The sequence below is a fragment of the Stenella coeruleoalba genome (genome assembly GCF_951394435.1).
Source record: "Stenella coeruleoalba genome assembly, chromosome: 3".
NCBI classification, from domain to species: domain Eukaryota; kingdom Metazoa; phylum Chordata; class Mammalia; order Artiodactyla; family Delphinidae; genus Stenella; species Stenella coeruleoalba.
The window spans coordinates 26,423,174-26,449,562 of record NC_137148.1 but is presented as its reverse complement, the minus strand read 5'-3'; the positions used below and the strand labels follow the sequence as shown (position 1 = coordinate 26,449,562).

At 39.5% G+C, this 26,389-nt stretch overlaps 2 protein-coding genes across 8 annotated transcripts in view; one reads left to right on the top strand and one right to left on the bottom strand.

Annotated features, from left to right (window-relative positions):
- The window catches only part of GOLPH3 (golgi phosphoprotein 3), a 55,201-nt gene extending 44,810 nt beyond the window's left edge, over positions 1–10,391 (top strand). The window contains exon 4 of the mRNA XM_079918039.1: positions 6,372–10,391. Coding sequence (XP_079774165.1) covers positions 6,372–6,796 — 425 coding nt within the window. The 3' untranslated portion in view covers positions 6,797–10,391. The remainder of the gene's footprint in view (positions 1–6,371) is intronic.
- An 8,342-nt stretch (positions 10,392–18,733) lies between these two features.
- Positions 18,734–26,389, bottom strand: part of PDZD2 (PDZ domain containing 2) — a 377,353-nt gene continuing 369,697 nt past the window's right edge. For all 7 annotated transcript variants that reach the window (XM_079916132.1, XM_079916129.1, XM_079916131.1 and 4 more), the window contains one exon: positions 18,734–21,602. In XM_079916132.1, coding sequence (XP_079772258.1) covers positions 21,421–21,602 — 182 coding nt within the window. In that variant the 3' untranslated portion in view covers positions 18,734–21,420. The remainder of the gene's footprint in view (positions 21,603–26,389) is intronic.

The window sequence follows — 26,389 nt, the reverse complement described above, 5'->3', positions numbered from 1 at the left end:
CAGTTGCCTTTATAAAAGAGTTAACTATAAATAAATTCTATACATTAAAAATTTGCTTGTATAACTTATAAAGTCTTTTTTGCATAGTGAGTAACTTAGGATGAATGACAATATGGATCACAGTAACATCTTTTAATCTAGAATTTTGAACATTATTCCTCCATTGGGGGTTTGTTACAGTATATTTAAAAGATATTCAACATTCTGCTTAAATTGAAGCAGCTAAATCTTTTAGTAGATAGTATAGGTTAAACCTTTATTGTATCTTCTCTTCACTTAACCAACTCCCCTCCTCCCACCCCAGTTTATACTGTTGTCTTAAGTATGCTAATAATCTCAGGGGTAACTTTATTCTTTGGATTTAGATTAATTTGGTTCTTTTAAAATAAAAGACAGACGTGTAAATCAACTAAAATAAAAAAATTTAAAAAACAAAAGCCCAAATAGAAAAAAATAAAATAAAAGGCAGAAATGTCAGGATGCCAAGACACTTTGACCACTCAGTTATTTATTTATTTATTTTTGTTTGTTTATATTTGGCTGCATCAGGTCTTTGTTGCTGTGCACGGGCTTTCTCTAGTTGCAGCGAGCAGGGGCTACTCTTCATTGTGGTGCACAGGCTTCTCATTGTGATGGCTTCTCTTGACGCACAGCACGGGCTCTAGGCGCGTGGGCTTTAGTAGTTGTGGCGCATGGGCTTAGTTGCTCCGCGGCATCTGAGATCTTCCTGGACCAGGGCTCGAACCCGTATCCCCTGCATTGGCAGGTGGATTCTTAACCACTGTACCACCAGGGAAGTCCCACCACTCTTATTTTATTGTACCTTTTTTGGGGTGTTCAAAATAGTATCAAACAACATTTACATATTACCCATACTGATTCAGCTTTCTGCTTATGGGATTTTTTCATTTTTAAAAAATATCTGAGGAAAGCTGAATAACATTTTTGTTGGAGTGGGCACACAAGATTTGCCCTTTTCCAGGGAACTGCATCAAAAGATGATGTCTGAGTCCTTTTTTGTTAACTTCCTCCGAGGCAGAAATGATTGCCCATAAGAAGGTCCAGTCATAAATGGAACACATTATTTGAAGGTTGGTCTGTGTTCAGGCTCTGCTCTTTCTTAGTAGCAACACTAAACTAAGGTAGCATATTTTGGATTTGAGGAACTTGTCACAGGAACTTTGTAATAAGCATTACTTGTTCTGTTGGGTGCAGTATGTACGATTTAATTGTGGATAAGGTGTGGATAAACCTTATTAGCATGACTTCAGTACAATAGACAGTAAGTTATAAACTGCTAATACCATTTATTTCCAATGAGAGGAAAAAAATCATTGTATAGCGGCATCAGAGGGATTTCTGGTTTTTTTAGGTCTGTAAAGAGAAATTGACCTTAGAATAATCTTATCCTCCCTCGCCGCCGCCCCAACAATTATTTGAGAATAGGTAGCCAAGATGTTTTCTGAGACATAGAATAACTTCCTAATTGACTAGTGAGTTGCCAGGGAATAGTACTTCTTTGATAACTGACAAATTATTATTATGAGTATAGTTAATTAATTAACCTTGGATTTGAACTATAGTTTTTTATGGGCTTTTACATAAATTTGGCTATCGATTATTCTGTGTTTATAAGTTTGAATTTCCAAAAGTCATTTAAGAATGTCAGAAAACACAACCTAGCTAATTCTAGCCTGGTGCCTTAGGCTGCCTACCACGTGCCAATGATATTAGAAAACACAAAACAGGGCTTCCTTGGTGGTGCAGCAGTTGAGAGTCCGCCTGCCGATGCAGGGGACACGGGTTCGTGCCCTGGTCCGGGAAGATCCCACATGCTGCGGAGTGGCTAGGCCTGTGAGCCATGGCCGCTGAGCCTGCGCATCCGGAGCCTGTGCTCCGCAACGGGAGAGGCCACAACAGTGAGAGGCCCGCGTACCGCAAAACAAAACAAAACAAAACACAAAACAAAACCCAAACTGTCTGGTGAAAGTTGCGGCAGGCATTTATTGGGGAGACAGTGGGTTGGTACAACAATTGAAAAATGAAAGTCATAACTAACCTTTGAAAGATGCGTGCCCTTAACATCAAACTCAAGTAATTTCTTATTCCTCTGGGCTCTTGGTTCATATTGTTTTTATGGCCCTATTTACATCTTATTCTAGCCAGTTAAGTACAGTTAGTTGTTATATTATGAATGTTCCCTTCCTTTGATTTAAAATTTCTAGAGTTAGAAATATGTGTTACTAGGACTTCCCTGGTGGCACAGTGGTTAGGAATCTGCCTGCCAATGCAGGGGACACGGGTTCAAGCCCTGGTCCGGGAAGATCCCACATGCCACGGAGCAACTAAGCCCATGCACCACAACTACTGAGCCTGTGCTGTAGAGCCCGTTAGCCACAACTACTGAGCCTGCGTGCCACAACTACCGAAGCCTGTGCACCTAGAGCCCGTGCTCTGCAACAAGAGAAGCGACCGCAATGAGAAGCCCGTGCACCGCAACGAAGAGTAGCCCCCGCTAGTCGCAACTAGAGAAAGCCTGTGTGCAGCACTGAAGACCCAACGCAGCCAAAAATAAATAAATTAAATAAATACATTTAAAAAAAAAGAAATATGTGTTACTAATGTCTGCATTCTCAGTACCTAGTATGATTTCTTTAGACCATTATAAATAGGATAAACTCTTTCTGCCAAAGTGCTGATTCTGCACATGGTTAAATAATAATAGCTAACGTTTATTGCGAGCTTACCATGTACCAGGCTCTATTCTAAGAACTTGATATGTCTTTAACTTAACTTAATCCTCGTAATAACCCTTGTGAGCTGGAAAGAGTTGTTTTCATCGCTTTACAGATGAAAAGACAGAGGAATAGGTAAGAAGCCTTGCCCAGGGTTGCACTGCTAGGAAATGACCAAATTGGAATTGAAATCCAAACAGTCTGGCTCCAGAGCTTGCTCTCATAACCTATTATGCTGTAGTGCTTCATCAAGTAACTGTTAATGATTTCTCTTTTTTTGTTGTTTTTTGTTTTTGTTAATGATTTCTTAACATTAAATGTAGGTGTGGGCTAATTTAACACCAGAAATTGAAAATAGAATTTCATTTATTATTGAGTTATATTTTTCTTTTATACTGTTAAGTTTTAAAATCTAATAGGGCCCCAAATATATTTCAACTCTTTTACTTTTTGAAGTTAACAAGGAAATTGAATGCAATGATTGTTTTTCTTTTTGTGGAAGCTGATTTGCCACGGTTTTTTATTTGAAAAGTTTATCTTGTTTTCTTTATTTTTTGCTTTTAATCTTTTTTTTTTTTTTTTTTTTTTGGCTGTGCCTCGTGGCATGTGGGATCTTAGTTCCCTGACCAGGGATTGAAGCCGTGCCCCCTGCAGTGGAAGTATGGAGTCTTAACCACTGGACTGTCAGGGAAGTCGTGGTTATGTTTTCTTTAAATGTAGAAGATGACTTTAATAATGATTCATGGTACCATTTCTTCATTATTTAATTGACAGGTTTTTTTCAAGTCCCTAGTTTTACAGCGTGAATAACAAAATGTAAAATGGCAGATCCAGATCATTTAGCCTTTAAAAAAGAAAAGCTCTCATTTTCTCTTCATTGTGCTCGTGCTTTCCTTTAAATTATTTAGATATTTAAAATAGCCATTTTAAACTCCTTGTCTGCTAATGCCATTGTCTCTGTTATTTCTGGGTCATGTCAGATTTGGTTGACTTTTTTTATTTTTTTGCGGTACGCGGGCCTCTCGCTGTTGTGGCCTCTCCCGTTGCGGAGCACAGGCTCCGGACGTGCAGGCTCAGCGGCCATGGCTCATGGGCCCAGCCGCTCCGCAGCATGTGGGATCTTCCCGGACCAGGGCACGAACCCGTGTCCCCTGCATCGGCAGGTGGACTCTCAACCACTGCGCCACCAGGGGAGCCCTGGTTGACTTTTTTTTTTTTGGTTGTGTGGCATGCGGGATCCTAGTTCCCTACCCAGGTATCGAACCTGCGCCCCCTGCAGTGGAATTGCAGGGTCTTAACCACTGGGAAGACACCAGGGAAGTCCCTGTTTGACTGTTTTTGTTGATTTTTTTTTCCCCTTAGTTTTGGGTCACATTCTCCTGCTTCTTCACAAGTCTAGTAATTTTTATTGGATGCTGGACATTGTGAGTGCTACGTTGTTGTGTGCTGAATTTTGTTTGTCTTTAAAGACTGTTGAAATTTGTTTTGCTAGGTACTTAAGTTACTTGTGGATCAGTTTTGTTTGTAAGCTTTGTTAGGTCAGGTCTGGAGTAGCCTTTACTCAAGGGCTAGTTTAGCCCTATTACTAAGATGTGATCCTTCTGGAATCCTTTCTGAATGTCCTGGGTGTTCAGTGAGACCTTTCCACTCAGGCTAATTGCAATTCAAATTTACCCTAGCCCTCTGTGAACTCTTGGAATTATTCACATTACAAGTTCCTTGATTTTTTTTTTTTTAACCTTGTTTTGTGGAGTTTGACACCATAACACATGTGGCTTTGTTTTTGGCCAGACTCAAGCGAACACCACGCAGATTTCTAGAGCTCTTATTCTGCATAGTCCCCTCTTCTCCAGTACTCTGCCTTGCATATTCCAGCTGCCTTAGCCTCCCCCAGCTCTGATCTCTGCCTTTTTACACAGTGTGAGTCCTGTGCTCTACTTGAGGTCTTCTGTTCTGCTCTGCTGCCTGGCATGTGCCTTTGGGTAGTAAGCTTGGGCAGTAGTAGGGCTCAGTGAGGTTTCTCTCAAAGGTCACAGCTCTGGGCTGCCTTTTGACTAGCATCTGAACAGTTGTTTCATACATTTTATGCAGATTTCTAATTGTTTAACTCCAGAAGGCAAGTCCAAGACTGATTACTCCATCATAGCCCCATATTCTTCAGTGCTAAGTCATATGGCAAAATAATTTTGAATACTAATGTATTTTAAGTCAGCACTTTCCACTAGAGCTTTCTGCAGCAATGGAAATGCTTTATTTCTGTGATGTCCGCTCAGTAACCTCTAGCCCCACTTGGCTATTGAGCACTTGGAACGTGGTTAGGGCAACTGAGGAACTGAGTTGTTTTTCCTGCTTATTTATTTATTTGGCTGTGCTGCAGGGCTTGTAGGATCTTAGCTCCCTGACCAGGGATCGAACCTGGGCCCCCTGCAGTGGAAGCATGGAGTCCTAACCACTGGACTGCCAGGGAATTCCCTGAGTTTTTTTTTTTTTATTAATTTAAATTTAATAGCCCTATATAGTTAATGGCTGCTGTAGTAGACAGTACAATTGTTTTTCTTCAATATTATAAAATTTCAGCTTTTGCATGTAATAAAAGTGCCGGTGGTTGATCTCTAACATGACCCAATTTAGAAAGTTACTATAGTATTTTTTTCAAATTACCCAAATAGTTACATGTTCATTGGAGATTATTTGGAAAATACAAAAAGTACAAAAAAGAAAATTTGTCACATATAATATAATCCCCCAAATAATCAAGATTAATATTTTGATGTATTTCCTTCTAGTCTTCTATAAAGAAAAAAACTGTTTTAGTGAAAAATATTTGGGTTTTTTTTTTTTTAAGATTTTTTTGATGTGACCATTTTTAAAGTCTTTATTGAATTTGTTACAGTATTGCTTCTGGGTTTTTATTGTGTGTTTTTTTGTTGTTGTTGTTGTTTGGCTGCGAGGCATGTGGGGTCTTAGCTCCCCGACCAGGGATCCAACCTGTGCCTCCTGCATTGGAAGGTGAAGTCTTAAACCACTGGACCACCAGGGAAGTCCCTTGGTTTTATTTTAAGTATTTCTGTCTCAAAGGGAAATACGCATAGATGACAAGATTAAAATGATGAAAATGTTTTGCCTTCTATAATTAGGTTTATATTATTTGTCAGCAAAGAATAGCATTGCCTAAACAGGCTTTCCCAGCTTTATAGGTCAGGTATATGTAGCGGTTCAGGAATAACTTATTAATCAGGAAACTTTTTAATTCTTTTCTCTTTTTGTTGCAGATGGGTGTTTAACAGAAAAGAGATCTTATATTTTGCTAGTGGCTGCTTTTTGACAGTAGCTAGAGAGAAGCCAAACATAATTTAATATTGGTATTTGGCTTATTCCGCATTAGGGGAACTGGTTTGGAGACTGCTTTCAGCTTGAGTAACCGATGTGCCTGAAAATCATGTGCCAGGTGCTTAGAAACCAAAGGCCTGACCATCAAGGGGTTCATGGTTTAGTTGGCAAGAAAACATAGTTGGATTTTCTTCTGTTTCTCTGGAGGAAAAAAAGTCAATGTTACTGTTCATTTTAACAGTACAAAATTTAATAAGATTAGCAGATAATACCTATCATTTCTAACTTCGGGAATCTTTCTTTTAGGTGAGACGTGGAATCCGTTAAAATTGCATTATCAGTTAAGAAACGTGAGGGAACGATTAGCTAAAAACCTGGTAGAAAAGGGCGTATTGACAACCGAGAAACAGAACTTCCTTCTTTTTGACATGACGACACATCCCCTCACCAACAACAACATTAAGCAGCGCCTCATCAAGAAGGTGCAGGAAGCCGTTCTCGACAAATGGGTGAACGACCCTCACCGCATGGACAAGCGCCTGCTGGCCCTCATCTACCTGGCCCACGCCTCGGATGTCCTGGAGAACGCGTTCGCGCCCCTCGTGGACGAGCAGTACGATTTAGCCACCAAGCGGGTGCGGCAGCTCCTGGACTTAGACCCTGAGGTGGAGTGTCTGAAGGCCAGCACCAACGAGGTGCTGTGGGCAGTGGTGGCCGCCTTCACCAAGTGACCCTGCGCAGAACCAAGCGTCCTCCTTTCTCTCGCGGGAACCAGTCGTTTTTCTTCCAGGACTCCTGGTTTTCTGCAGTTTGTACTTCCCACACTATAATTGGCTTTTGTTTTATGAAATGGTGGGTGGCTTTTTCTTTTGTGTATGTATGCAGGATTCTGCTGGTACGAGAGGCCTTCCTCTTTCTGTTGTGGAAAAAGTTTCACCGCCATACTGGCATTCCATTGCTCGTTGCCATCCTCACTGTTGCCCGTTGGGGTTCTGGTGTGCTTTGACTGTCAGAGTACCTCCAGGTTCCTCACACGCACATCTTTTGGATTACCTCAGGTTGAGTTTCTCCCACATGTGCACGTACATCTCGCATTCTGCCTGCAATTCAGACAGAAGTCACAAAAAGGCCTTTAACTCACCAAAGGTAAATATCTGTATCTATTAGGACATTTTATACATAGACCTCAGTTGAGATGTATACTTAGCAAAATTATTTTTAAATTGAAATACACAGTAAATAATATAAAGTGCCCCTTGGATCTTGCTTTCCATGTAAATCTATTGTATTATTACACTTGTCATAATTTTAACTATTAAATCATAAAGGTCCAATTGTTTCACATAGCCAGTTTGGGATGAGCTGCATTCAGTTATGCTGTATATAGTTTGAATTACATAGAAGTTGTTCCTTCTTCTGGCCACCACTGCCCATCTTAGTATTTTGCAGGGTTTAATTAGTTGTACACCTGGTGCCCCTTACTTGCTACAGGCATTGTAATTTGATGGCAAAATAGACCTCTCGTCATTGAAGGAGAGAGAAAACATGTGTGTCTAATTGGTCCCAAGATTTTTTGAGCTGTGCCATTCATGGTACTCTTTGCCTGTGCATCTCCTTTCTGGAATTGTTTTCAGTCTTATTATTTTTATCATTTCTGTAGAGAAGAGGCTTGTGACCAGTACTAATCTTGAGTACAGTTTTATCTTTTTCTGTCCACAAGTAAATTAATGTCTGCTCTTAAATAAATATCTACTCACACTTTCTTGGGGGAAAAAAATCAAATGTCAGCACTAGCAGATGTTGCATGTAAATCGTTAGCAAGTAACGACTACAACTCAGATGATTAAGAGTTTTGTAGCAGAAAGCTCTGCTGTGTTTTAATTTTTATATACAATTATGATAATTAGCACATTGTAAGAATATAAACCTTTGCTTTTTAGAGTTTATTTTTACTATTTCTTTATCATTGTTTATCGTATTACCATTGGTTTCATAATGTAAATACTACATATTGAACAAATTAAATGTCAAATTTTTTATTACCGTAGTTCATGTTACTAGTGGGGCTTTCAGGTGTTTAGAGACTTTTTTGGTTAACATTCAATTCAAAAGTACTAGATGGTGTATAACTCTAGAGTTGAATTTTAAGGGATTCCCTAATATGTATACTATCTTTTTATCTGAAGTAATAAATAAACTATGATCTTGAAAGTGCCTGAATCAGACCAAGCATGTCATTTGTATTTTTGTATTCTAATTATTGTGGTTTTAGTTTTCTTTCTGGTGAACTTTTACTTAGCCTTAGTTTAGTATGGCAATATTTCTACGCAGGGGTTGGCAAACTTCTTCTTATTGGGCCAGATAGAAAATATTTTAAGAAAATGTTTTAGGCTTTGTGAGCCATGTACGGTGTTGCAGCTACTCAACTCTGCTGAATGAAAGTTGCCATGGACAATACAAATAAATGGGTGAGGCTGTATTCCAGTAAAACTTCATTTACAAAAATAGGCAGCTGGCCATGGGCGTTGGTTTGCCAATTCCTGTTTTAACTCATGAAAAAAGACGGATTTTTCTCTCCATTAAAATAACCTCCTTTACCTCCAAAAATGATAACTACTGGTGGTAATTAAGTATAGAAAGTATTAATTTGTAGTTTCTTCCCACAAAATGGATACTTGAAACTTATACCATGTCCTGAAATTTCCTTTTAGGTGAAGATTTACTGTTTTCCTCCAGCAGAGATTTTAGAAATGAGGTAACGGTTGTTTCTAAGGTATTCTTGGCTTTATAAGCTCATCTGTATTCTCAAGCAAGGGGGAAAGGGCCTCACCCAAACTTGCAGCGTTTGTTTCAGAGCAGAGCGCCTGTCAGCTCTACCTGTGTGTGACCTCAACTTCAGTACACGGTCGTGTCTCCAGAGGAGAGGACAAGTGGTCCCATCCAGAGGGGAGGGTGTTATCTAGAACTCCTTCTTCCTGTAGAAGGCCCCTGTTTTACAGTTCTCTGCAAGCAGGAATGGTGTGACTCCAGGGACATTATTCTGTGTGGAAGGAGCAGTATGTCCACAGGCTTATGCCACTTTTGTTAAAAGCCTTCAGATCCAAGAATCAGGCAGTGAGTTTTGATATAATAAAATTTACTGTGCAATAATAAATCGATTTCTTCATATGTTTAATTGCTGAGTGTTCCTTAGAATAACCTGGTCTGGAACAATGCTGTAACAGAAGGGAGAAAAGAAGGAAACTTACTGAATGCATGCTCTGTGCCTAGTAAAGTATTTTATATCTTGTTTTGACCTCCCCAAACTGCAATTACTATCTTCATTTAATGAAGAACAGGCTTGGATTGGAGGGGTTGCCCAGCCTCACATTATCTGGTAAGTGTTTGAGCTTTTAATCCTGAAGTGATTGAAAACAGTAATGGCATTCAACCATAATTTTTCCTTTCTTATTTGGGGACTAGGAGGGGGCTTCTTTTCCTTAACAGAGACAAAAACCACAATAGCGGGCATGCAAAAAATTCTCATGGTGGTGCAAAATACAATGATAAAAGGATATCCCTGCTTTATTCTGATATCTTGGTATAACTTACATAAATTATCTTTTGGGGGTGAAAAAGTTGACTAGTTCTATATATTCTCAGGAGAAACAAGCATCATCAGATGTCACTTGGCCAAGAAATCCCTGGCCTGCTGAAGCAATATTGCCTTGTGGCCTCTGATGCATTACGTTACTCAGTTCTTCCCCTCGTTTGCAAACAGATGGGTACAATACTTTTTTAAAGTATGACAAAGCCTTGAATTTGGCCACCACCTGAAGGAAAGTGAGAGGGGCTGGTGTGTGGTTCAGTGGCCATATAGGACCAATGAGTGATGACATCCAGCCTGATGATGACAGGAGTCCATGACTGCCATGCATGGCTACTCTTGCCCCAGGAACATGGAAACCACTAGTCACAAGTCTATGTGAGGTATTTATGAAGTTTAATTCCAACTCAATGGCCTCTCCATCTTAAATGGAGATATTTATATTGTCAGATAACATTGTTCCATTTCACTTTCATCCAGATCAAGATGACTGACAACCTGAGGTAATTTCTAATTCATTGCAGTCCACTGGGTCCCAGAATGATAGCCCTGACTCTTGTAAGTTCTGCATGAATGTCGTATGTTCTTTAATAGCACCAAGTAAGGAAGTGATGTTAAGGCTTGTCACCTTGCAGGCTACTTACTCTTCAAAGAGGCATGGATGGTAAAGTTAGATTGATATCCACACTTCCTCAGCCCAGTATTAGAATTATGTAGGCAATTACTCCTGATAGAGCGGCGGTATAACTGTGATTCCCACTAGCATCATTATATACTGGTGTGCAATTTACTTTTTGCCCTTACATTGTAGAGAACTTTCAGAATAAGCACACATCATTCTCTTTAATCATTTTTGGCTTCATTGTATAATTTCTCATATTAATGGACATTTGGGTTCTTCTCATGTTCATTATTACAAACATATTGTAACGTATATTTTTGTACATATTTTTATATTTGATTTCCATAGGAGGAATTAATAGAAGTAAGTTTGCTCAAAGACTATGCCTTGAAAATGTAAAAGATAAAGCCGAATTTTCTAAGATTCATGTTAAGTTCCACTTCAAATGATGTGAATGCTGGTTTCCCCACACCTTAGCTAATACCGTAGAGGGTGTCATCAATCCTGGTCTTTGCCAAGGTAATAGTGAGGAGTATGGTCAAATTGTTTTACTTATTGAAGGGTTGATTATCATTTACTATCTTTATTGGTAATTTGTATTTTTTTTCTGTGAGTTACCTGATCATGTTCTTTATCCATTTTCTAATTTAGGGTATTGATCTTTTTATGTATTGATTCACCAGGACTTTCCATACATATATTGTGGATATTAACCCTGTGTCTGACAGTGATGCAATTGTTTTTCTCAGTCTTTGGAGTTGGTATATATGGTAAGTAATTTTTTTCCTTTTTTCCTTTTTTTTTTTTTTTAACAATTCAGAAAAGTGTAAGGTGCAGAAGTGCTTAAGCATGGAATCTGTGGAGACCTTAATTATCATACTAAAGAGATCAGCATGGTATTCAGGTTTGGGGATATATTTCATAAAAATTTGGGGAGGTATGATTAAATATAACATATAAAAATCATGAAAAATACGTATAATTATATGTGTATATAAAGGTTTCATGTAATTTTTATGATTAAAATACAAATGGAAAATCTCATAAACAAATGTATAGGCTAGTGGATTATCTTAAGGCGAACATGCTTGCAGCCGTCACCCAGGCCAGGAGATAGAACCTTGCCAGCTGTCCAGAAGCCGTTCAAGGCTTCCTCCTAATTACAACCTCCCTAAGTCTCTATCCCAACCCAGTATCCATCTTTAATAATTTTGTTCTGTTTCATTTTCGTTTTATATGTCTGTTTTAGTTTCCCTCAATCTATAAGTTCTTTCCCTCATCTCTCTTTATTTTTTTCCTTGAGGAATATTTGTTGATAAAATTGGATCCCTTGTCCTGTTGTTTGGATTTTGCTGATTGTATCCACATAGTGTAGTTTAATGTGTTTTATTGACCTCTACTTCCTGAGAATTGGGCGTTAGAGCTGAGGCTCCGTCAGATTCGAGTTGGTTTGTGTAGGCACCTGTTTCATCGGTGGTGGTGTGTTCTTTCATCAGGAAGCACATGGTGTCTCTCTTTTTGTGATGGTTTGTGATAGCAATCTTGCTGTTCAGTTCTTAGATCCTGTGATTTATTGAGGTTGCATGTGGTGATATTTTAACTGTTATCATTTCTCCTTTGTTTATTAGCTAAAGTATTTCTATGAAGAGAAACTTCACCTTACCTACAATACCGTTTAGTACAGTTCATAGAGGAAAGGTAGGAGAATTTCTACATTTTATTTACCAGTTTTCAAAATAGACTTGGTTCCAAAGCATTCTCCAAAGGTGACTGATTAATTTTCTTTAAGTATCCTGAACTTGTGGAAATTAACATTCTTTTATCATCATCATTTTCCTTGATGAGAAGTAGGATTCTTGATACGGAAAAGTAGAGCTATAGCTTTAAGACAGAAGATAGAAAACCCTTGTTGTTCTAAATTCGAATCAGAAGTATTGGTGTAAACTTACAGGGTACTTTATTTCTTCCTTTTTTATTGTGGTAAAATATACGTAACATAAAATTTACCATTTCAACCATACTCAAGTGTACAGTTCCGTGCCTCTGCTTTTTGTAGTTGTGCTGCATCTGCTTTGTAAGAACATCATCATTATATACTATAATCTCTCCCGTTTAACTCTTGCTTTAGTCTTAACTATTCAAGTAAATACATGCTTAATGCTCACCACCAGCCCTTACGTCATCTATCCAGTCATTCTGCTTGTGTCTTGCTCATTTGTTCGTAGATTCTTCTGGAAGGGCTTGTGAGACTAGTATACCCTGAGTTTTCGTATGCTGATAACAGTTTATCTGTAGCCTTTTGTATGAAAGTCTGTTTGGATAAAATGGTTGGGTCACATTTTTTTTTTTTTTTTAGTATCTTAAGTATGTTCTTTTTGGTTTAAAACGTCACTGTCAATGTCTGCTGATAACATGATTTTCTTTCCCTCATGAATGCCTTATTCTTTTTTGCCTGGAGCCCACGGGATTTTTTTCCTCCGATTTTTCGCCAGTGATGTTACTGCAGTATGTTTTGGTGTTGGTTGTTCTGGATCCGTATTCCCAAGTACCTGGTGTGTTCTTTCAATATGTAGCATCAAGTCTTTTTTTATTCTCAATTTCAGGAAAATGAAAGTTTTAATAATTGTTCTGTTCCCTTGTTTAGGCTTTCTTCTTTGGGGATTGCTATCATGTATGCTGTTTTGGGTCACTTTTGCTTGGCTTCTTTTCTTTATTATTGATCTTTAAATGTTTTACCTGTTTTCTCTTCTCTTCCTCTCAAGACATCCTGTTTATTTACTGTGAATGATCTTCCTAGTTTAGTTTTTTCTGAAATTAATTTTTTCCTGAGTTTTAATAATCAATTTCTAAATTTTTCTAATTTCTATTGATATCATTCATATTTTGTGTCATTTTCCTGATGTATTTTAACTCATTTTTTTTGTGGTACGTGGGCCTCTCACTGTTGTGGCCTCTCCCGTTGCGGAGCACAGGCTCTGGACGCGCAGGCTCAGCGGCCATGGCTCACGGGCCTAGCCGCTCCTCAGCATGTGGGATCTTCCCGGACTGGGGCACAAACCCGTGTCCCCTGCATTGGCAGGTGGACTCCCAACCACTGCGCCACCAGGGAAGCCCCTAACTCATTTTGAGGTATTATATTTTTCATTGGTTCCCTAGGTATGTCTTTCTGGTGTGCTTTTGTTGTCTCTAGGGATTATATTTTCTCCTCATGCTCTTTTTCTTATGATAACTTTGTATGGGATTTGACCTGGATTGTCTTCTGTTGCCCATGTTTACATGAAATTACTTTTCCTGTTTTAGAAGGGAGATGCAGGTCAGGGTAGCTTTTCTAACTGCGTTTATTCTCTAGAACCCCTTCCTCTGTTTTTGAGTGTGAAGAAGTACGGCACCTTGCTTTCTGATATCTGGTTCTGCCACTCTCAGCCACCTTTATCTGGACCTTCTTTTTTCTTGATCTCTGTTGTTCTCTTGCTCAGTTTCGATTTTGTTCCCAGTAGTTTCTCCTCAGTGTGGGGCATTGGCTGATCATTTTTGAAAGTGAAAAAACGATTCAGGTTTCAGGGGCCGTTTCCCAGTCGGTCCTCTGAGCTTCCCTGTTGATTATGAGGCCAAGGGTGAGGATGTCAGGGTGGGTGTGTGTCTTAGGGGTATCAGATGCCCTGTTGCTTCCCTCTACCCTCCTTGTACAGATTCCGATACCAAATTGGTCTTGTTGCTTGTTAGTAGTTTACTCCTGCTCGTTTGTACCTTCTGGGGTTTGTGAGGGTACTTTCACACCTAGTTTTGTGGTAGATGTTTACCATGGTTTTTCTATACTAGTTGTTCTGGGTTGTATGTGTGCGGTGTTAGTGGTGGGGAAGGGGAAGTAGGTGGGATATGAGGAAATTAAAAAACTATGTTGGGGAGTTCCCTGGTGGCCTAGTGGTTAGGATTCTGGGCTTTCACTGCCGTGGCCCGGGTTCAGTCCCTGGTCTGGGAACTGAGATTCCTGCAAACTGTGTGGTGCGGCCAAAAAAACAAACTGTGTCACTGTTGTGTTATCTTGCCTGAATCTGCTGGGAGAGCCCCCAGTGGTTTTTAGTTTGTATGTAGTCTCATTAAATTATGAGTCTTTTGCTTTATAGCTTCTGCATTTAGCCTCATATTCACTTTATGATTAAAACAGTATATTTAGCTCTTTTGATGGGTTTTTATTTTCCTTTCTTGCTTTTAAATTTATGTATGGTGATTCTGGAATTTTATTTTGTTGTGAAGGATTTTGTTGCAAGGAAGCCAGCTTTTTTTACCTCCCCTAAAATATTTAGCCAGTTTTTCCAAAATCAGCTATTGTATAATCTGTTTTCTGTAACTGACTTAGAATGCCCCTTTGAATTTTCTTTGAATTCAGAATCTATCTGTCATCTTTATTCCAGTGGTTTGGCTGTCCATGGAAGAGGAGACACTTTTAATTATAGTAGTTTTTTTGATGATGTTGTAATAGGGCTAGTCCCCCACTTATTATGCTTTTTCAAAATCTGGTTATTTTTACATGTTTATCCTACCAAATGGACTTCAGAATAATTTTTTTCAGGTTAAAAAATTATTTTGAGATCATTGTTGAAATTATATTACATTTATAAACTAGCTTGAGGAGAGTTGAGATTTTTAGTGTTGTCATCCTATCCCAGAATAAGCTAAACCTCCCCATTTGTTCGAGTTATTGGTTTTATGTCCCTTAATAGAATTTTGTAATTCATTTAGATCTTTTTAAAAATAATTAATTAATTAATTTTCTGGCTGTGTTGGGTCTTTGTTGCTGCGCGCGGGCTTTCTCTGGTTGCGGCGAGCGGGGGCTACTCTTCGTTGCGGTGCACGGGCTTCTCATTGCGGTGGCTTCTCATTGCAGAGCATGGGCTCTAGGCACGCGGGCTTCAGTAGTTGTGGCTCGTGGGCTCTAGGCATGCGGGCTCACTAGTTGTGGCACACGGGCTTAGTTGCTCCGCGGCATGTGGGATCTTCCCAGACCAGGGCTCAAACCCATGTCCCCTGCATTGGCAGGCAGATTCTTTTTTTTTTTTTTTTTTTTTTTTTTTTTTGTGGTACACAGGCCTCTCACTGCTGTGGCCTCTCCCATCGCGGAGCACAGGCTCTGGACGTGCAGGCTCAGCGGCCATGGCTCACGGGCCCAGCCGCTCCGTGGCATGTGGGATCTTCCCGGACCGGGGCATGAACCTGTATCACCTGCATCGGCAGGCAGACTCTCAACCACTGTGCCACCAGGGCAGCCTTCTTTTAGGTCTTGCCAGTCCTTGCCAGAGTTAAACGTATTTTTAGTTACTATTGTGAGTGTTTCCTCTTATAATATGTTTTAAGTGGTTATTATTTATGAGTAAGAAAGCTCTTGTTTTGGTGGATGATTTCTGATAGCCAACTTTACTGAATTCTAATATTTTAACAGTTTTTAAATTGATGTGTTTGTGCTTACAAACAAGTACCCAGATATATCTGTGCACACTATATGATACATTTGTTTCTTCTATTTATACCTCTTAAAAATTTTTTGTCTAATTGTATTGGCTTGTACCTCTAGAATATCGTTATCCAACAATAACAGCAGTGAACATCATTTTTGTTTGTATTCCTGAATCTAATGGGAATGATTCTGGAGTTTTTCCATTAAGAGTTTGAAGCAGGCTTTTAAAAAAGTATGTCTTTCACAGGATTTGTGTGTGTGTGTGGTGTGTGTGTGTGTGTGTGTGTGTGTCCTACTGATATAATGAATTACATTCTGCATTTACATTTATAGATTTCTTAATTCCAAATCATTCATGCATTCCTGGAGTTAACATCACTTAGACTTGGTATTTTCTTTATTGTACTACTGGATTCATTGGCTAACATTTAATTAGGATTTTATTTATAAATTTGTTTTGTCCATTTTCATTGTTTTCTAAGCACTTTTCAGGTTCATCAAGTTCATCTTCAATGGCACTGACTTGTATTCTGCAATGTGATTTGACTCGATGCTTATATGGCTTTGGTTTCGTAAGGTGGTCTCCTCAGTTTCTTTTTCGTTCTACTAGATCCACATTAATCTCATCTGATTTTCTTATCTCTTCTTTGATCTTGTGCTTCTTAGAAGCCACATTCTCTTTGAGTGCACTGAGAATATGAAGCAGTTTGTGTTTATAATTTTCTTTTGATTCCTAAGGTAGTTGTCCAAATTATTTTTTTTTTCCTGCGTTTTGCATACTATGTTTCAACACCCTCCCCCCACCTTTCCCAGCTTGGTATTCACGAGAAGGGCCCTTGCCGAGCCTGTTTAATGGGGAAGGTGGGGTTCTACTGAAGCCTGCCATTTGGTCAGTAATGGATACTTCAGAGCTCTGTGTTTAAGCATCATTCAGCTCCTCCCTTAGAATGAGAGAGGAAAGTTGGATACCAGTTGATTTTAATCTTTATTCAGATCTACTCAGCTGCGCTGGGGGGATCGAGAAGAAGGCTGTGATCGGTGCTTGGTGTGGCTTTTACGGGGTTGGGTGAGCAGAGGCTGCTGGTCTCTGAATGGATCAGTTGAGCCCTTTCGTTTCAGAAACGTACGTGGTAGGGACTCCCCTCAGATCAGACCATTCCTTCCCTGCTACTCCTCTGACCTGCTGAGGCCGGCCAGGTGCCTGGGAAAATCAAAATGAGCCTCCCCTTTAACTTCACCTTCTCTACCATTCTGAGGAGTGGAAATGGCTCTGATTCTGGGTGCTTCCTGCTTTTTCTGGGGCTCACCTTCTGTAATTCCCTTTCTTCAAGTTAAGGGTTTTGGTGACATTCTGATACTCTTCATAACTCTCATACCATCTTTGCTTTCTCACATTCAGAGAGAATTGTATCCCATTTCATTGTTCTCCTTCAGTTTGGTCTCAGGTTTCATTTATTGTACATGGTATGTAGCCTTCAACATTCATAGAATGGATTTGTGGCTATTTCTTTTTTTGTTTTTAAATTTATTTATTTATTTTTGGCTGCGTTGGGTCTTTGTTGCTGCATGCGGGCTTTCTCTAGTCGCGGCAAGTGGGGGCTGCTCTTCGTTGTGCGCAGGCTTCTCATTGCGGTGGCTTCTCTTGTTGCGGAGCACGGGCTCTAGGCCCATGGGCTTCCGTAGTTGCAGCACGTGGGCTCAGTAGTTGTGGCTCACGGGCTCTAGAGCACATGCTCAGTAGTTGTGGCGCACAGACTTAGTTGCTCCGCGGCATGTGGGATCTTCTGGACCAGGGCTCGAACCTGTGTCCCCTGCATTGGGGACCACTGTGCCACCAGGGAAGTCCCTGTGGCTATTTCTATAGTGTATTAAAACTCTCCCCCAGGAAAGAGTTCTGCCCAAGTGTAGCAGTGGACTGAGCCAATCAGAATCTTAATTTTTGGAGGATATATGGAAAATCAGGCAGGCAGCAGCCTGTATGTCCAGAGAAATCCTGTGATATAGAGTGGGGCTAAAATTATAGCAAAATAGCATTCATCGGTTTCTAAGTAAAGAAAAGGTGTGAGGAATTGGGGATAAGGCTGCCAGCTAGTGGAGGGAGGAGAAGCGGGTCTGCAGAAACAGACCCACAAACAGCAGTGGAGGGCACTGAGTGACAACCCATGAGCCCCCGAGTTCCTCCCGTCGCTGAGGCCCGGTCATATGCTGAGTTCTATTCTGGGATTTCTGTGAGATGCCGTCTTGCCTTCTTCCCTTGGGCCACTCTAGTTTGGCGTCTGCATCTGAAAACCAAAACAGCCTAAAATAAAGCAGATGCTTTTTATTTCACTCTGTGAAATAAGATCCCAGATTATCCAAGTATTTGTGGGGGAAGGAGTGGTGAATGGGTAGGGATTTTAGGAAAAATGAAGAATGTATTCATTGTGAAGAATGAGAGAAAAAACTGGCAAGGAAACAATTGCCAAGTAGCATCCAGAGTCCAGTTGAGGTCGGAAGCCATGAATTTATAGCAAATCACTATGTGTAGTTGTGAGCTTTTTCTTTAGGAATAGGCATGTGGGCACCAAGAGGCTGGCTGGTTGGAAGGATCCTGGATTAGACGGGGCGAGGGAGCTGTGCGCCTCTGGGCTGGAGGGCCATTGCTGTCCTCTACCGTGGGGTCTAGTCTAAATAGAGAAGGGAAAGAAACACGGGTGGGGATTCTGAAGCGGAGAAAAGTACCAGTTGCCTAGGGATTGGAGGGCCTGTTGAAACTGAAGCAGAACCAGGGGGAAGGGGAGTAAGCTCCGGAAGGTCGGGAGGTTGTAAAGGCATGAGATGTCTGATTTCAAGATCTCAGAGGGGGAATGGGTTTGGATTGCGTCAGATCCTGGGTGTGGCCATGGAAGAAGTGTGGTTGACTTGCCTTCTTTTGCCTTTGCCCCTCTCACCCATTTAGGTAATCACCATTTCTTAGCTTGATGGTTTAAAAGGTTTTTCTATAGATGCAGAAGTGAACAAACAAAAAAACAAGTAGTAAACAGTGTTTATTTTTTTAAAATTACTTAAAAAAGGTTGTTTATAGAGACGTGGATTTACATAACTTGGCGACAACATTTTAAAAATGTACAGGCTATTTCATATTATTGCACTTACTCTTTAATAATATATAAGGCATTTTATCTTACATAAATAAAGGATAATGTATAATATCATACAACAGGTGTGGTGCCAACTAAAAGTCAACCCTAAAATTAAATGAGCTGCGTATGGGACGCTCGCAATGAAACCCGGCCTACTTCAACCGTCACGGTACATCCTTGCAACTACGATTTACATGTTATGACACAGTTACCATCATAGCTTATTGTGGATGAAGGACCAGTTAAAAAACCAAAACAATGCAAGTTTTAGTAGGACAATACCATGAGTGTTCATGTCAGGAAGTTTGGGAGTTTATTAGAGTAATTAGAAATACTAGTCATGCCTTGAACACTGACGACAAATAAATAGCTTTCTATCTTAGGGTCAAAGTTTAGCTTTTGCTTCCTCCCTTAAATTCCAATTGTCAGATTCCAAGGGAACCCTTCTGGCAAGGTCCACTGGAAACGGCTGATGACTTGAATATAGTTCAGTGACCCAGAGGGCTACCCTTGCACTCTTCAGATAAGAGGATTAGGACCTCTTAGAAGGAGACCATTCCGCTGCTTCAGAAACTCCTATCTGTCACACAGGACTGTGCATTTCTATGTAGGCACAGCTGGAAGAGTGGAGGCAAAAAATCGTTTTCAGTGTTGACTTCAAAGAGTCTCTCATCATTTAGGCAAGAAAGCAGAAGCCACAAAGCTGACCCCAGAGACTTAAAAACAATCTAGCATGCACCTTGCACTGACTTCCTATAGTATCCTACTTGGAACTGTAATAGTGAAAAGTAGAAGCTAAATTAATCAGGTCTTTCTAGCTAACTCCTGAACTACATTCTCTTTTGTATAACCTGTTTAAAAATGAGAAATCTTGGCTCACACCAGCCAGATATTTCACTCCCATCTGAGAACCTCTCTGGGCCAGCTCCACAGAGGTTTACTGGGATTAGTCACTCAGAAATAGGTTAATTAAAGAAATCGCCGACATAAAACCTTAGCGTCACCATGCACGCAGGTATGCAACCTCACCCGTATTCCCAGGACTCAGCTGGCCTGCACCACCGAGGATGTGGCTTGTAACTACGCAGTTCTGCTCCTTTACCTTGAAAGACTGACTCACCCTCGTTTTCCACCTTCTTACTATGTTTTGGTAAATGAAGCTGATGAGGATTTGGGTCTTAAGAAAAGAAGGTACAGTACGAGGGAGAAGAGCCAGTTTTGTGACGAGGAACAGCACGTGGAATGGGAACAGTTACTAAGAAGAAGCTTGTGCTTCAGGAGGGCAGCTGGGACGAGTGTCACAAGCAAGCGTGAGTCACAGCAGTGTTCTGCTGGGAAACATTTTTGGCAAAAGGAAGAATTTGCAAAACAGGAAAACAAAAAGAGCAAAAACTTCAGTCACTGCAGAGCTATGCCATTACACCCAGGTCAGGAAAATAGATCCAGTGCTTAGAAATGTTACATTTCTTAAGCTTGTTGAGAAGAGAAAGGGGGAAAAAAAAATCAGCCAAAGAAAAGAAAGTCCCCTAAAAGGATTATTTTAAGTTCCTCTATTGGGATTATAAATCCAAGGACACTAAAAAGATAATTGCTTTCTGAAACTTTAAATTAGTGGTTGGATCTATAAAATATAGAAATGGAAACTCAGTGACAATGATATTTTTGCCTGCTCTTTTGTTGACCAGTCTTGAATTCAAATATGTATTCAAGACAAGTTTCAAAGTAGATGCAAGGTGCTTGCAGAGCTGGAACTGTCTGCTCATTCTAGGCAGCAAAGTTCACAGCTATTTAGTACAGTTTATCAGAACTGCATTCCCGTAAAATTGCCTTACGACGTACACTTTTAGGTCATGATCAACACTTCACGGTGATCCATGACCACCAAGTTAGTTAAACTATGCAGCCATACGTTGCACATTACACTCACTAAAAATACCACTTTCTGTATTTTGCTTTTTCATTTTTGGATAATTCCTGAGCTCAGTCTAACCATTAGGTCATAATTGATTTTCTTTTTTCAAGTCTCATTTTCTTTTCAGGATAACATACAGACCCTACCGCTCCTTCCACTGAATGTGCCTAAAAGCATTCTGTCATTTACTTACTTACTTACAAAATTATATAAAACTATAGTCCTTTTTAGTTGTGACACTTGTGTTGCCCCTCAGACTTTGTTAGCCTCCCTAGTTGCCAGGATTGAGTGTGTTGGGAGAGGTGGCTAGAAGGATGCGGAGGTCTCACTAAATGTTTCAAGTGAAGAAGGGCATGCCGCATCTTGTGTCCCCACCAGGAAACATAGAAGGTGTCAGGGGACAGGCACTGGAACAGAATGAACCCTCCTGGCCTAGGTGATCCAGGCAGAAGGTTTCTGAGTTCCGCTCCATTGCTGCTGCTTCATGTGTAAGTAAAAAACTGGAGAGTTGTTTGTTTTATCGTCCTTGCCACACCAGTGCTTCTGTGTTGTTTCAGGAACCCATTGTTTAAAGAAGTCATTCTGATTTGCTAAAGAAAGAAGGGAACTGAGAAAAGGAGATTCTGATTAATAAAAAATGTAACAAGCGCAATTAGTGTCACTACCAGTGCTTGTTGCATGAAGAATTCCTGTGCTTTCTAATTACTAACTGCACAGGTCCCTCTGGGACAGACTTCATAATATTCCAGGCATCGAAGTGCATGAGCCCAACCAGGGATTTCCCGTTAATGGCAAGAATTTCATCTCCAGCTTCTATTGTTCCAGCTTGCTCAGCTGCACCACCTGAGAGAATAAATACAGAATAATAGTTTGGTACTTTCGTAATATCCAGAATAAATTCCAGGTAAATGAAAAACTTAAGTGAGAAATATCTCTAAACCATGTGCCTATATTCTTCGGAGAGGGAAATTTTCTTTAAACAAGACGCACAAAGCAAATACTCAAAAAAAGAAATTTGACTACATAAAAAATTCAAATCTGTAACCCTTCTTTCCCCGAAACATAAGCAACTGACTACAGGAAGATATTTTCATTGTATTTAGTCAACAAATAAAATGAAACATTAGAGTTAATATCTAGCCAAGCTAAAGAACTCCAAATCAATAAAGAACACACCAAAAAAATCCAAATGACCAATAAAGCAAGTTCAACTTCTACTCATTAACCAGTATAGTCTGATATATCCACATGCTGAGAATGTGATTACCTGCTCAGCAATGACTGAGGAGATTACTTAAATTATCACTTACACAAAATTTAACAGATTTCTACACTACAGCTCTGGGTACATTAGAGCAAGATTATGAGCTTTGGAAAAAACACAAGTTTACGCCCTTTTCTATTTACTTCCTTGCACATGCACATCTAAAACAATCGTATTGAAGAAATGCACACTGGCCGTGCAGGCATCTTTTCATCTTACGGAAGAAAGGACATTAAAAGAGAAAAATTCCCAAGTTTGAAAATAATTTCCTCAGAAATCTTTAATTAGATCTCAAAACACTGAGGAGATAAATCTACTTCGTTCTAAATTCCCGAAAATCACTGTTAAATATTATTTGATATCAATACACATGTAATTATAGTTGATTATAAAGATTGACAAAATAAAAAAATATAGCTGGAAGAAAGTGAGTTCAAATGCAATCCACTCAAGGACAAAAACATTTGATGTTGTTAATGACAGAGGCAGATGCTGTCATCGGAAAAGAGGTGAGCCTTCACCGTTACCAGTCCTACAGTGGGAGCAGAGAGACTGATTTAGTCCCCGTCATTGCTTTCTCAAGATACACATTTTTGGAAGTACCAAAGCACTGTTGTCTGACATGCCCAGTTATACTGCGTTAGCATATTTCCCGTTCTAGGAGTATTACCTAAAGGCCTGAAGCAGATTATGTGAAACGAAAAGAATTTTCTGAGTGTTCATCTGGTCTGAGGACGTGGGCTTCCAACCAACCCAAACAGGAGGCTGTGAGTTAGGGGAAAGCACGTTGAATACCTGCAGGCAGTCAGACTGGCTTGGGCTCAAGTATGCGACTTCAAGCAAGTTACAGGTTTCCCGAAACCTCAGTTTTCTCATCTGCAAAATGGTGTTAGCCTGTCTTGTTCCCTCACTAGGTTATTACAGGGATCTAATGAGATGAAGCAGATGAAAGTCCTTGATGAACCACTCAGTACTGTTCAGACCAAAGGTAGTGCCAACTTTTGGACTTCTTATACACGAGAGAGAAATAAACTTTTCTTTAAACCATTGTTATTTTGGGTTTTCTATTACATGGGGCCAAGGAGAATCCTAACTAATTTGATCAGGCTATGTCTCTCTCCATTTATTGAGGTTTTAAGAAAAATTTAGAACACTTTTATCTTTTTTCCAAAAAGGTCTTGCATAGTTTTCCTGTGACACACTCTTAGGTTCCTTACGGTCGTTACTGAGAATTGGTATCATACAGTACTGAATCTGCGTTTAGCCTTTTTTCCCCCGTTCAGCCCTGTTTTTGAACTGGTCCCGGTTAATGGATATAGCTCTAACTTGCTTCTTGAATTGCTATATACAGTTTTCCCTTTTATGGATGTGATACATTTTACTCATCATTTTGCTACAGATAGAAATTTAAACTGTTTTATAGCTTCCATTTTAGCAAGCACTGCTAAATTCTTCCCCAGAGAAGAACGATTGTTTATACTTCTGCCAGAAAGTATGAGTGTTCTTCTTTCCCTGCATCTTGCCAACACATCATATCATGAGATTTCTTATTTATGGCCAGCCTGATTTTAAAAAGATGATTCCTAATAGTTATAATTTTCACCCAATAACTAATATAAGTTGGAGTGACCTTCCCTATATTTCTTGACCATTTAGGTTTTAACTTTTTCTATTTTCTATTCATTTCCTTTACCCAGATTTTCTCTTTATTTAGTATTTTTCTTTTTTTCTCAGCCATGCTGTGTGGCTTGTGGGATCTTAGTTCACTGACCAGGGATTGAACCCGTGCCCCCTGCAGTGGAAGCGTGGAGTCCTAACCACTGGACCTCCAGGGAAGTCCCATGTATTTTTCTTACTGAATTATAGTTCTTTATATATCCTGGAATTAGCCTTTTGTTGATTAAATACATTGTAAATATCTTCTAGTCAGTCACTTCGATTTTATTTGTTTATGATATAATTTTTTGCCATATAGAAGTTAAACATTTTACATATGTATTCTTTCACGATGTGTTTTTGTGAAATTTTTTGCCATATAGAAGTTAAACATTTTACATATATATATATATATATATATATATATTCCTTCATGACGTGTATTGTGTTATAGGATGCTCCCTATAGGGTTTTAAAATAATGGTTATTGCTGATATATAGGAAATTCTATTGATTTTTTTTTTTTTTTTGTATGTTGATTGTGAATTCAGCGATCTTGGTGAGCTATTTATATTGGCTTCACATTTGATTCTCAGATTTTTTCAGTCAGGAAGAACGTACAATTTGCCAATAATGATGAATTGTATTCCTGTATTTCCAATCTTTATACCTCTTATCTTTTTCTTATCTTATTGTATTAACTGATATTCCTGGTAAAATGTTGAATACAAAAACATCTTAAAAGCAGCCCAAACATAGTAAAAAAAAAAATAAAAAACAAAACAAAACATTTTTAAAGTGTTAAACATTTTTTTACAAAGCAGCCCAGATATTAGTAGTGACACTGTTCTACCCGGATGGCTGCCGCTTCACACAAGAGTTTACAAATAACTGTCTACTGCATTTTTCATCAGTAAAATCCCTGACCTTCCAGATAGCTTTAGGGAAATGTATTTAATTCACTTATTATTCAAAGAATTTTTTTGTATTAGATTGATGCAAGAAATTGAAGATTGCTATACTGCTTTTGGTGTTTGAGCTAAAAGGCACAGGAAACCAAGATAAACAGAAAACCTGTACCTGTACTTAAATTTGTAAGTATGAAATAAAGGTAAGATGATGAAATCTTTGGGCAGAGCTCTAAGCCTCTACAAAGAAAGTAGATTTACCAGTCTCCAAAAAGAGTGAAGGGGAGGGATCTGTATAATATTCAGAAAGCCTTGAATGCCTTTTCCCAAGAGTCAATCTGCAGGCCTGCACACAAGGGCACTGGAAATGCTCCTCTGTGGAACAGGTGCTTCTCTGTAGCAATTCCTCCTCTCTATCCATTTATATAGTTTCATGGATTTCTAGCCAGATGCTAGAGACAAAGGCCAGGAAGTTACCCAGGACACTGTCCTTGCTCTGCTGGAAGGAGATCTGGGGGATGCTTATCTCCCCTGGGGCTGCTTCTCCACTTCAGTGCTGCAGATTCCATGGGATTCCGGACCTGGCCTCCCAGTCTCCACCTGGGCTGCTGCTTTAGCCACCTTCAGTTTCTGGTTTGTTTGGCTCACAGGCCAGAAAATCCTTTTTAAGCTGTGAGCTTCTTGGCCTGCAGAGGCTGCGTGTCCTGTGACTGATCACAGTGGCGGTGACTCCGGCACCTTTCACTGTGTGTCCTAAACACCTCCATCTTGCTGTTGTAGGCTCAGTCCTCTGAAGGTTATTCTGTTTCCCGGCATTCATGCTGCCAGTCTGATCGTACTGCCTTTGTGAGCAAGCTGCACATTTTCTGTGTGCTTTTTAAGTTCTTTATATTTTGAAACTTGATTGTGATACATCAAGGTCTGGGTTTCTATAAAATTCATCCTGTTTTGCCCTTGATGAGAATTTTCAGCCTGAATACTCCTATTGTTTCTCAATAGTCATGACTTCTCCAAATAGTTCCTTTCTCGCGTTCTTTTTTTTTCTTTCTTTTTCTGGCACTCCTCAATATGTCCTCCTCATTGCTCATCACCCTTTTGTAATTTTTATCTCTTTTTTCCCTTGTGCTGCAGTTTTTATGGTTTCTTCTTTCTTGATTTTTATAAATTCTCTCTTTGTAAGGATTTAGTATACTTTTAAATTCTATTTATTAATTTAAAAATATATTTGACTGCCTTTTTGCTAATGGGCTTCTCTGTGTGTGTCTGTTTTAACATATCTGCCTGTTTCTTTTGAATACCCTCTTGTCTTGTTTCATGGCTAATATTCCTGCCTTAATTTTTTAATGGACTTTCTTGTTTATTGTGTCTGTTGGCAGTTTCGTCATGTACTTTGTACACTTTGTTTTAGAGCTCTTAAGAGTGCTCTTATAGTCAAACAGTTTCATGCTTGCCTTAACTTGGCTTTCTGTGTTCTACTGCTGTCCAGTTAACATGTATAGGGTTTTCCCTTTACCCTGGTACCGTGAGTCCAGATATCACACACAGCAGAGGCCTGGCTCCTGATTTGTGCCTGTCCTCTGCTTGCCCCAGGGACCGTGAGCAAACAGCCTGTTTCTGGCTGCCACCCATTTACAGTTAGAGTGTGTGCTAGACTGGAAGAAAGTAGACGGGAGCCGTAGATATCATTGGACTAGTTGGCAGATACGAAATCTCTTTATACACTTGAATAATTCATTTTATGATATTGGACAGTTCCCAAAAATCTCCTCAGCTGAATTATATTAACAATATCAGTATATATG